This window comes from Coturnix japonica, unplaced genomic scaffold (genome assembly GCF_054131305.1).
Source record: "Coturnix japonica strain WE unplaced genomic scaffold, WE-NBRP24 Scf153, whole genome shotgun sequence".
Classification (NCBI taxonomy): Eukaryota; Metazoa; Chordata; class Aves; order Galliformes; family Phasianidae; genus Coturnix; species Coturnix japonica.
In genome coordinates this window covers 40,487-52,811 of record NW_028189056.1, presented here as the reverse complement: position 1 = coordinate 52,811, position 12,325 = coordinate 40,487, and the positions used below count along the sequence as shown (strand labels likewise).

At 55.5% G+C, this 12,325-nt stretch overlaps 1 protein-coding gene across 1 annotated transcript in view; it reads right to left on the bottom strand.

Annotated features, from left to right (window-relative positions):
• Nucleotides 1-7,082: 7,082 nt before the first annotated feature.
• LOC107307149 (filamin-A-like) overlaps nucleotides 7,083-12,325 on the bottom strand; it is a gene marked incomplete at its 5' end in the record, with an annotated part of 44,709 nt that continues 39,466 nt past the window's right edge. The window contains 3 exon segments of the mRNA XM_085535686.1: nucleotides 7,083-9,802; nucleotides 9,805-9,840; nucleotides 11,002-11,256. Of these exon segments, the coding sequence (XP_085391812.1) occupies nucleotides 9,654-9,802; nucleotides 9,805-9,840; nucleotides 11,002-11,256 (440 nt within the window).

Below are 12,325 nucleotides of genomic sequence, written 5' to 3'. Positions count from 1 at the left end.
GGGGGGGGGGGGTTAAAAGGGGAGGGGGGCTTCAAGGGGGGGGAGGGGGAGCAGGGGGGGAGGGGGAGGAGGAAAAGGAACAGGAGGATCCTGGAGAATTGGGTGACGATCCAGGGGATGTTGAGGGGGGCGGATGGGGGGAGGGTCTACAACCCGCTGCTGTCAGTCACCACCGTGTGAGGGGGGGGATACGGGGGGGAATTGGGGCTGGGGGCGTAATGGGAGCAATAGGTGGGGATGGGGTTCTATAGCGACCCCTAGTGGAGGGAGGGGGAATAATGGCAACTAATTGGGGCTGGGGTCTCAGTGCTGCCCCCTTGTGGATAGAGGGGGAATAACAGCCCCTAATTGGGGTTGGGGTCTCAGTGCTGCTCCCTGGTGGTGGTTAAGGCGAATAACAGCCCCTAATTGGGGCTGGGGGCGTAATGGGAGCGATAGGTTGGGGATGGGGTTCCATAGCGCCCCCTAGTGGAGGGTAAGGGGTATAAGGGACCATAATTGGGGCTGGGGTCTCAGTGCTGCCCCCTAGTGGACGGTTGTGGTATGGCATGGTGTCCCTTTAATTGGGGCTGGGGGCGTAATGGGAGTTGTAGGTTGGGATGGGGTTCTATAGCGACCCCTAGTGGAGAGAGGGGGAATAACGGCAACTAATTGGGGCTGGGGTCCCAATGGAGCCTCCAATTAGGGCTGGGGTCCTCATGGTGCTCCCTTATTAGGGCTGGGGTCCCAATGGAGCCTTTAATTGGGGCTGGGGTCTCAGTGCTGCCCCCTAGTGGAGAGTAAGGGGAATAACACCCCCTAATTAGGGCTGGGGTCCTCATGGTGCTCCCTAATAAGGGCTGGGGTCCCTATGGTGCTCCCTTATTAGGGCTGGGATCCCAATGGAGCCCCTAATTAGGGCTGGGGTCCCAATGGAGCCTCTAATTGGGGCTGGGGGTGCAATGGGAGCGGTAGGTTGGGGTGGGGTCCCATAGCGCCTCCTAGTGGAGAGAGGGGGAATAACGGCAACTAATTGGGGCTGGGGTCTCAGTGCTACCCCCTAGTGGTGGGTAAGGGGAATAGCGGCCCCTAATTGGGGCTGGGGGCGTAATGGGAGTTGTAGGTTGGGGATGGGGTTCCATAGCGCCCCCTAGTGGAGGGTAAGTGGAATAACGGCAACTAATTGGGGCTGGGGTCTCAGTGCTGCCCCCTGGTGGTGGGTAAGGCGAATAACAGCCTCTAATTAGGGCTGGGGTCTCAATGGAGCCCTTCATTGGGGGCTGGGGTCCCAATGGTGCTCCCTAATTGGGGCTGGGGCTCCAATGGTGCCACTAATTGGGGCTGGGGTCCTCATGGAGCCTCTAATTAGGGCTGGGGTCCTCATGGTGCTCCCTTATTAGGGCTGGGGTCCCAATGGAGCCTTTAATTGGGGCTGGGGTCTCAATGGGAGCGATAGGTTGGGGATGGGGTTCCATAGCGCCCCCTAGTGGAGAGTGGGGGAATAACGGCCCCTAATTGGGGCTGGGGTCTCAGTGCTGCCCCCTTGTGGTGAGTAAGGGGAATAGCGGACCATAATTGGGGCTGGGGTCTCAGTGCTGCCCCCTAGTGGAGAGTAAGGGGAATAACAGCCCCTAATTAGGGCTGGGGTCCTCATGGTGCTCCCTAATAAGGGCTGGGGTCCCAATGGAGCCCCTAATTAGGGCTGGGGTCCCAATGGAGCCTCTAATTGGGGCTGGGGGCGCAATGGGAGCGGTAGGTTGGGGTGGGGTTCCATAGCGCCCCCTAGTGGAAAGAGGGGGAATAACGGCAACTAATTGGGGCTGGGGTCTCAGTGCTGCCCCCTAGTGGTGGGTAAGGCGAAAAACAGCCCCTAATTGGGGCTGGGGGCGTAATGGGAGTTGTAGGTTGGGGATGGTGTTCCATAGCGCCCCCTAGTGGAGAGAGGGGGAATAACGGCAACTAATTGGGGCTGGGGTCTCAGTGCTGCCCCCTAGTGGACGGTCGTGGTATGGCATGGTAATTGGGGGTCCCAAGGGTGCTCCCTATTTAGGGTTGGGGTCCCAACAGAGCCCCTAATTAGGGCTAGGGTCTCAATGGTGCCCTTCCTTGAGGGCTGGGGTCCCAATGGTGCTCCCTATTTAGGGTTGGGGTCCCTATGGTGCCCTTCATTTGGGGCTGGGGTCCCAATGGTGCTCCCTAATTAGGGCTGGGGTCCTCATGGTGCTCCCTAATTGGGGCTGGGGTGCCAATGGAGCCTCTAATTAAGGCTGGGGTCTCAGTGGAGCCTTTAATTGGGGGCTGGGGTCCCAATGGAGACTTTAATTGGGGCTGGGGTCTCAATGGGAGCAATAGGTAGGGATGGGGTTCCATAGCGCCCCCTAGTGGTGGGTAAGGGGTATAAGGGACCATAATTGGGGCTGGGGTCTCAGTGCTGCCCCCTGGTGGTGGGTAAGGGGAATAGCGGCCCCTAATTGGGGCTGGGGTCTCAATGGGAGTGATAGGTGGGGATGGGGTTTCATAGCGCCCTCTAGTGGAGGGTAAGGGGAATAACGGCAACTAATTGGGGCTGGGGTCTCAGTGCTGCCCCCTGGTGGTGGGTAAGGCGAATAACAGCCCCTAATTAGGGCTGGGGTCCCAATGGAGCCCCTAATTGGGGGCTGGGGTCCTCATGGTGCTCCCTAATTAGGGCTGGGGTCGCAATGGAGCCTCCAATTAGGGCTGGGGTCCCAATGGAGCCTCTAATTAGGGGCTGGGGTCCCAATGGAGCCTTTAATTGGGGCTGGGGTCTCAATGGGAGCGGTAGGTGGGAATGGGGTTCCATAGCGCCCCCTAGTGGTGGGTAAGGGGTATAAGGGACCATAATTGGGGCTGGGGTCTCAGTGCTGCCCCCTAGTGGACGGTTGTGGTATGGAATGGTGTCCCTTTAATTAGGGCTGGGGTCCCTATGGTGCTCCCTTATTAGGGCTGGGGTCCCAATGGAGCCTCTAATTAAGGCTGGGGTCTCAATGGTGCCCCTCATTGGGGGCTGGGGTCCCAATGGAGCCTTTAATTGGGGCTGGGGTCTCAATGGGAGCGGTAGGTTGGGGATGGGGTTCCATAGCGCCCCCTAGTGGAGAGAGGGGGAATAACGGCAACTAATTGGGGTTGGGGTCTCAGTGCTGCCCCCTGGTGGAGAGTAAGGGGAATAACGGCAACTAATTGGGGCTGGGGTCCCAATGGAGCCTCTAATTAGGGGCTGGGGTCCCAATGGAGCCCCTAATTGGGGCTGGGGTCTCAATGGGAGTGATAGGTGGGGATGGGGTTTCATAGCGCCCTCTAGTGGAGGGTAAGGGGAATAACGGCAACTAATTGGGGCTGGGGTCTCAGTGCTGCCCCCTGGTGGTGGGTAAGGGGAATAGCGGCCCCTAATTGGGGCTGGGGTCTCAGTGCTGCCCCCTAGTGGACGGTTGTGGTATGGCATGGTGTCCCTTTAATTGGGGCTGGGGTCCCAACAGAGCCTCTAATCCGGGCTGGGGTCTCAATGGTGCTCCCTTATTAGGGCTGGGGTCCCAATGGAGCTCCTAATTGGGGCTGGGGTCCCAATGGAGTCTTTAATTGGGGCTGGGGTCTCAATGGGAGCGATAGGTTGGGGATGGGGTTCTATAGCGCCCCCTAGTGGAGGGTAAGGGGTATAAGGGACCATAATTGGGGCTGGGGTCTCAGTGCTGCCCCCTGGTGGACGGTTGAGGTATGGAATGGTGTCTCTTTAATTGGGGCTGGGGTCTCAATGGGATCGCTATGCAGGGATGGCGCCCCCTAGTGGTGGGTAAGGGAAATAACGCCCCCTAATTGGGGCTGGGGGCTCTGTTGGTCCTCATGGTGCTCCCTTATTAGGGCTGGGGTCCCAATGGAGCCTCTAATTAAGGCTGGGGTCTCAATGGTGCCCTTCATTGGGGGCTGGGGTCGCAATGGAGCCCCTAATTGGGGCTGGGGTCTCAATGGGAGCGGTAGGTTGGGGATGGGGTTCCATAGCGACCCCTAGTGGTGGGTAAGGGGAATAGCGTCCCCTAATTAGGGCTGGGGTCTCAGTGCTGCCCCCTTGTGGACGGTTGAGGTATGGCATGGTGTCCCTTTAATTGGGACTGGGGTCTCAATGGGATCGCTATGCAGGGATGGCGCCCCCTAGTGGTGGGTAAGGGAAATAACGCCCCCTAATTGGGGCTGGGGGCTCTGTTGGTGCTCATGGTGCTCCCTTATTAGGGCTGGGGTCCCAATGGAGCCTCTAATTAAGTCTGGGGTCTCAATGGAGCCTTTAATTGGGGCTGGGGTCTCAATGGGAGCGGTAGGTAGGGGATGGGGTTCCATAGCGACCCCTAGTGGAGAGAGGGGGAATAACGGCAACTAATTGGGGCTGGGGGCGTAATGGGAGCGGTAGGTTGGGATGGGGTTCCATAGCGCCCCCTAGTGGAGGGTAAGGGGTATAAGGGACCATAATTGGGGCTGGGGTCTCAGTGCTGCCCCCTGGTGGTGGGTAAGGCGAATAACAGCCTCTAATTAGGGCTGGGGTCTCAATGGGAGTGATAGGTGGGAATGGGGTTCCATAGCGCCCCCTAGTGGTGGGTAAGGCGAATAACAGCCTCTAATTAGGGCTGGGGTCTCAATGGAGCCCTTCATTGGGGGTTGGGGTCCCAATGGTGCTCCCTAATTGGGGCTGGGGTCCCAATGGAGCCTCTAATTAAGGCTGGGGTCTCAATGGAGCCTTTAATTGGGGGCTGGAGTCCCAATGGAGCCTTTAATTGGGGCTGGGGTCCCAATGGTGCCCTTCATTGGGGGCTGGGGTCCTGATGGTGCTCCCTAATTAGGACTGGGGTCCCAATGGAGCCTTTAATTGGGTCTGGGGTTTCAATGGAGACTTTAATTGGGGCTGGGGTCTCAATGGGATCGCTATGTAAGGATGGCGCCCCCTAGTGGTGGGTAAAGGAATAGCGCCCCCTAATTGGGGCTGGGGTCTCAGTGCTGCCCCCTCGTGGACGGTTGTGGTATGGAATGGTGTCCCTTTAATTGGGGCTGGGGTCCCTATGGTGCTCCCTATTTAGGGCTGGGGTCCCAACAGAGCCCCTAATTAGGGCTGGGGTCCCTATGGTGCCCTTCCTTGAGGGCTGGGGTCCTAATGGTGCTCCCTAATTGGGGCTGGGGTCCCAATGGTGCTCCTAATTGGGGCTGGGGTCTCAATGGGAGCGATAGGTAGGGATGGCGCCCCCTAGTGGAGAGAGGGGGAATAACGGCCCCTAATTGGGGCTGGGGTCTCAGTGCTGCCCCCTTGTGGATGGTTGTGGTATGGCATGGTAATTGGGGGTCCCAATGGTGCTCCCTATTTAGGGTTGGGGTCCCAGAAGAGCCTCTAATTAGGGCTGGGGTCCCAATGGTGCTCCCTAATTAGGGCTGGGGTCCTCATGGAGCCCTTAATTGGGGCTGGGGTCCCAACGGAGACTTTAATTGGGGCTGGGGTCTCAATGGGATCGCTGTGTAGGGCTGCTGTTCCTATGGCGCCCCCTAGTGGACAGAGGGGGAATAACGCCCCCTAGTTAGGGCTGGGGTCCTAATGGAGCCTTTAATTGGGGCTGGGGTCCCAATGGAGCCTCTAATTAGGGCTGGGTCCCAATGGTGCCCTTCATTGGGGGCTGGGGTCCTAATGGAGCCCCTAATTGGGGCTGGGGTCCTCATGGTGCTCCCTTATTAAGGCTGGGGTCCCAATGGAGCCTCTAATTGGGGCTGGGGTCCCAATGGAGCCTCTAATTAGGGCTGGGGTCCCAATGGGGCCACTAATTAGGGCTGGGGTCCCAATGGTGCTCCCTAATTAGGGCTGGGGTCCCAATGGAGCTTTTAATTGGGTCTGGGGTCCCAATGGTGCTAATTGGGGCTGGGGTCCTCATGGAGCTCCTAATTGGGGCTGGGGTCCCCGATTCCGGACCCCCGGCCCCCATCATTACCTCTAATTAACTGAGACCCCCATCTTCTTTAATTAGGGACCCCCAGGGCTGCCCCTAATTGGGGCTGGGGTCCCATATTATCCCCCCCCCCCCCCCAGGGCTGTGCCCCTAATGGGGGCTGGGGGGGGGGGGTCCCCATTGTGCCCCCTAATTGGGGGGGGGGTCCTAAATGTCTCCACCCCCCCCCTTAATTGGGGTCCCTTAATTTGGGTCTGGGGTCCCTCAGGCTGACCTCGAATTGGGGACCCCCAGTAGCATCCCCCTCCCCTTTATCCCTTCATTGTGGACCTCCCCCATTTTGGGGACCCCCCCCCCATTTTAAGCCCCCCCCCCTCTATTTAAGACCCCCCCCCTTTGGAACCCACCCAATTTATTGGGGGGGGGACGACCCTTATTGTGCCCCCCCCCCCCCAACGACCCCCCCCCACCTTTAAGCCCCCCCCCCCATATAACCCCTCAATGGGGTCCCGATACTACTGAGCCCCCCCCCCATATAGGGACCCCCCCCCCTCCATAGAAGCACATGGGGGTCCCTAAATTTGGGCCGTTTTGGGGCATTTTGGGCTCATTTGGGGCCATTTTTATCTCCTCCCCCCCCCCCCGCAGGGTTCGTAGTTGTGGGGGGGGGTCCCCATTGTGCCCCCCCCCCATATTGTCTGTCTGTGTTATGAGGTTTTGGGGGGGGGGGGGTCGGGGGTCTTTGGGGGTCAATAAAGCAGCGACTGGTTCCTTTGTATTCCTTTCAGCCCATTCATTTGGGGGGGTTGGGACCCATAAGTGCCCCCCCCGGCCCCACAAGTGCCCCCACCTCCTTCAGCCCCACACATTTAACCCCCCCTTCCCCATAAGTGATTCCTCCAGCCCCATAAGTGCCCCCCGACCCCACAGCCTGCCATATCTCCCCCCTGTCCCATAAGTACCCCCCAGCCCCATAAGCGCCCCCCCCAGCCCTCAGCCCCACACATTTGCCCCCCCACCCATAAGTGCTCCCTCCAGACCCATAAGTGCCCCTCAACCCCTCCCTTTCCCTCCCCCTCCCCATAAGTGCCCCCACCCCCCTCAGCCCCACACATTTGTCCCCCCCCCGGCCCCATAAGTGCCCCCCCCGCCCCATAGATCACACACAGCCCCCCATTGAAGCAGAACGGACTTTTATTATGGGGTTTTTTGCCCCTCCCCCAAAGCCAAAAGCCCCATTTAAATGGGGGGAAAGAAGGGGAAAATCCCCCCCCCCCCACCCGGAAATAAAGCAGGAAATCAAATAAAATATGGGGGAAATAATGAGGAAATTGGGAATAATGGGGAAATAATGAGGAAATGGGGGAAATAATGGGGAAATAATGGAGGAATAGGGAAATAATGGGGAAATAATGGGGGATAATGGGGGAAATAATGGAGAAATAATGGGGAAATGGGGAAATTATGGGGAAATAGGGGAAATAATGGGGGATAATGGGGGAAATAATGGGAAATAATGAGGAAATGGGGAAATAATGGGAAATAGGGGAAATAATGGGGGAAATAATGGGAAATAAGGAAGGAAGAAATGAATGAATGAAGGAAGGAGGAAGTGAATGAATGAATGAAGGAATGAATGAATGAAATGAGGGTGAATGGAGGGAAAATGAAAGGAATGAATGGAAGTGAAGGATGGAAAAGGGGGAAATAATGAATGAATGAAGGGGAAATGGAGCAGAAATGGATTGAAAGGAAGAGGAAATGGAAGGGAGGAAATGGAAGTGAGTGAATGGAAGGAAAGCAATGAATGAATGGAAGGAAGGAAGGCAATGAATGAATGGGAGGAAGGAAAGGAATGAATGAATGAATGGAAGGAAGGCAATGAATGAATGGAAGGAAAGGAATGAATGAATGGAAGGAAGGAAAGCAATGAATGAATGGAAGGAAGGAAGGAAGGCAATGAATGAATGGAAGGAAAGGAATGAATGAAGGAAGGAAGGGAAAGCAATGAATGAATGGAAGGAAGGAAGGAAGGCAATGAATGAATGGAAGGAAGGCAATGAATATGGAAGGAAGGAATGAATGAATGGAAGAAGGAAAGGAATGAATGAATGGAAGGAAGGAAAGGAATGAATGAATGGAAGGAAGGAAGGAATGAACGAAGGAAAGCGAGGAAGGAAGGAAGGAAGGAAGGAAGGAAGGAAGGAAGGAAGGAAGGAAGGAAGGAAGGAAGGAAGGAAGGAAGGAAGGAAGGAAGGAAGGAAGGAAGGAAGGAAGGAAGGAAGGAAGGAAGGAAGGAAGGAAGGAAGGAAGGAAGGAAGGAAGGAAGGAAAGGAAGGAAGGAAGGAAGGAAAGGAAGGGAGGAAAGGAAGGAATGAATGAATGGAAAGGGAGGAAGGAAGGAAGGAATGAATGGAAAGGAGGAAGGAAGGAAGGAATGGAAGCTCAGGGAGTGCAATGGGAATCCAAGAAGTGAATGGAATAGAGTGGATTTGGAATGGAGTGGATTGGGGGGGGGGCTTCAATGGCAGTAAAAGATGAATGGAATTAAGGGGGGGTTTGGGGGGGGGCTTCATTGGTAATAAAACATGAATGGAGTAGATGGAGGTGGGGGGGTTCAATGAGAGCAAAAGATGAGTGGATTGGGGGGGCTTCAGTGATAGGAAAAAGATGAATGAAAGGGGGGCTTCCAATGGCAATAAAACATGAATGGAATTAGAGTAAATGGGGGGGGGGGGGGGTTATTGACACAAGGGGGGGTCATTCATTGACTGGGGGGGCTTCAATAGCAATAGAAGATGAATAGAGTGGATGGGGTGGGAGTGGGGGGCTTCAATGACATTAATAGAGTGGATGGGGGAGGGGCTTCAATGGTAATAAAGGATGGAGAGGGAGAGAACTTCAATGGCAATAAAACATGAATGAAATAGAGTGAAGGGTCATTCATTGACTGGGGGGGGGCTTCAATGGGAATAATGAATGGGTGGGGGGGTTCATTCATTAACTGAGGGGGTTCATTCATAGACGGGGGGTCCCATTCATGGTACATTGATGCAGAAGGGGGATGAATGGAGTAGATGGGGGGGGTTCAATGGCAATAATGAATGGGGGGCGGGGCTTCAATGGCAATAATGAATGGGGGGTGGGGGCTTCAATGGCAATAATGAATGGGGGGGGGTTTCATTCATTAACTGAGGGGTTCATTCATTAACTGAGGGGTTCATTCATAGACGGGGGGTCCCATTCATGGTACATTGATGCAGAAGGGGGATGAATGGAGTAGATGGGGGGGGTTTAATGGCAATAATGAATGGGGGGGGGGGGTTCATTCATTAACTGAGGGGTTCATTCATTAACTGAGGGGTTCATTCATTAACTGAGGGGTTCATTCATGGGTGGGGGGTCCCATTCATGGTACATTGATGCGGAAGGGGGATGAATGGAGTAGATGGGGGGCTTCAATGGCAATAATGAATGGGGGGGGGTTCATTCATTAACTGAGGGGGTTCATTCATAACTGAGGGGTTCATTCATTAACTGAGGGGGTTCATTCATAGACAGGGGTTCCCATTCAGGGTACATTGATGCGGAAGGGGGATGAATGGAGTAGATGGGGGGGGTTTAATGGCAATAATGAATGGGGGGCGGGGCTTCAATGGCAATAATGAATGGGGGGGGGGTTTCATTCATTAACTGAGGGGTTCATTCATTAACTGAGGGGGTTCATTCATAGACAGGGGTTCCCATTCAGGGTACATTGATGCGGAAGGGGCTGTGTGGGACGTGCTGATCCCCCCATTTGAGGACCAGCAGATGCTCCCCGCGTTCCCGCAGCACGTAGGACACGCTGTAAAGCTGCCGGCCCAGGTGCTTCACCTGCAGCTCCTCACACGGCTGCGGGGACCCTGCATGCCCACCAACAGCATGTTGGAACCTATAGGGAGATATAGGATACATGGGGTTATATGGGGTTATAATGGGGGGATATGGGGGTATATGGGGTTATATGGGGGAAATGGGGTTCTAGGGGGGGTATATGGGGGGATATGGGGTTATATGGACCCTGCATGCCCACCAACAGCATGTTGGAACCTATAGGGAGATATAGGATACATGGGGTTATATGGGGTTATATGGGGGGATATGAGGTTCTAGGGGGGGTATATGGGGTTATAATGGGGTTATATGGGGAGATATGGGGTTATATGGACCCTGCATGCCCACCAACAGCATGTTGGAACCTATAGGGAGATAGAGGTTATAATGGGGTTATATGGGGGGATATGAGGTTCTAGGGGGGGTATATGGGGTTATAATGGGGTTATATGGGGTTATAATGGGGTTATATGGGGAGATATGGGGTATATGGACCCTGCATGCCCACCAACAGCATGTTGGAACCTATAGGGAGATAGAGGAGAATATAGGGTTATATGGGGTTATATGGGGGGGATATGGGGTTATATGGGGAGAAATGGGGTTCTAGGGGGGAAATGGGGTTCTAGGGGGGGTATATGGGGTTATATGGGGTTATAATGGGGTTATATGGACCCTGCATGCCCACCAACAGCATGTTGGAACCTATGGAAAATATAGGATATATGGGGTTATATGGGAACCTATAGATACATAGAGAATATAGGAGCTTATATGGGGTTAAATCAGGGGGGGACACCCCCCATAACCCCAATAACTGCCCCCCAATCCCCCATAACCCCAATAACTGCCCCCCAATCCCTCCCCAGCCCTATAACAACCCTCCCAAGCCCCCCAGCCCCATAACCCCCCCACCCCCAGCCCTATAACCACGCCCCCCCCAGCCCCATAAGTCCCCCCCAGCCCCATAACCAGCCCCATAACCCCATAGCCCCATAGATCCCTACCAGCTTTGCTGCAGTCCACAGTGAAGGAGTTCCTCTGCCCTATAACCCCCTCCCCAGCCCCATAACCCCCCAATAACTGCCCCCCAGACCCCCCAGCCCCATAACCAGCCCCATAACCAGCCCCATAACCACCCCCAGCCCCATAACCAGCCCCATAACCACCCCCAGCCCCATAACCAGCCCCATAACCCCCCAGCCCCATAGATCCGTACCAGCTTTGCTGCAGTCCACAGTGAAGGAGTTCCTCTGCCCCACAAAGGCCTTGCTCAGCCCCAAACCTTTGGCCACCACTTTGGAGGGGTCCGAGAAGGTCGGGACCCCCCCAGGGGGGGTGGGTCCGGATGGGGGGGGGGCAGCGGAGGAGCTGGGGGGGGTCGTTGTTGTGGGGGGGGACTGAGACCCCCAACCAGAATCAACCAGAACCGAGGAGCTCTCACGCAGGGAGTGGGTGCTGACCAGACGGGGACCTGGAATAGGGGGAGATATAGGGGGGGGTCCTCATATCCCCCCATAGATCCCCCATATGCCCCTCAAATCCCCCCATACCCCCCCCAAACCCCATATTACCCCATAGACTCCCCATAGACCCCCCTTAGACCCACATATCTCCCCATATCCCCCCATAGAATGCCCTTATCTCCCCCAAAACCCCCCATATCCCCCCATAGATCCCCTGTATCCTCCCCAAAACCCCCAATATCCCCCCTAGACCCCCCATATACCTCCCATAAACCCCTTATAGACCTCCTACACCCCCATATCCCCCCCATATCCCCCTCCAAACTCCCCACTGACCCCCTATAGACCCCCATATCCCCCCATATCTCCCCATATTGCCCCATATCCCCCCCACAGACCCCCATATTGCTCCATATTCCCCCCATAGACCCCATATTGACCCATAGATGCCCCATATTGACCCATAGACCCCCCATATCCCCCCCAAACACCCCATATCCCCCCCATAGACCCACATATCTCCCCCATAGACCCCCTATAGACCCCCATATCCTCCCATATTCCCCCCATAGACCCCTTATAGAGCCTCCGACACCCCCACAGACCCCTATATCCCCCATAGACCCCTATATACCCCCATATCCCCCTCCAAATTCCCCACAGACCCCCTATAGACCCCCATATCCCCCCATATCTCCCCATAGATGTCCCATATTCCCCCTAAATCCCCCCATATCCCCCTCCAAACCCCCATAGACCCCCCATAGACCCCCATATTGACCCATAGACCCCCCATATCCCCCCATAGACTCCCATAGAACCCCCATATCCCCCCATAGACCCCTATATCCCCCTCCAAACCCCCCATATACCCCCATAAACCCCTTATAGAGCCTCCTACACCCCCATATCCCCCCCATAGACCCCCATATCCCCCCCATAGACCCCCATATTGACCCATAGACCCCCATATTGACCCATAGACCCCCATATTGACCCATAGATGCCCCATATTGACCCATAGACCCCCCATATCTCCCCCATAGACCCCCATATTGACCCATAGATGCCCCATAT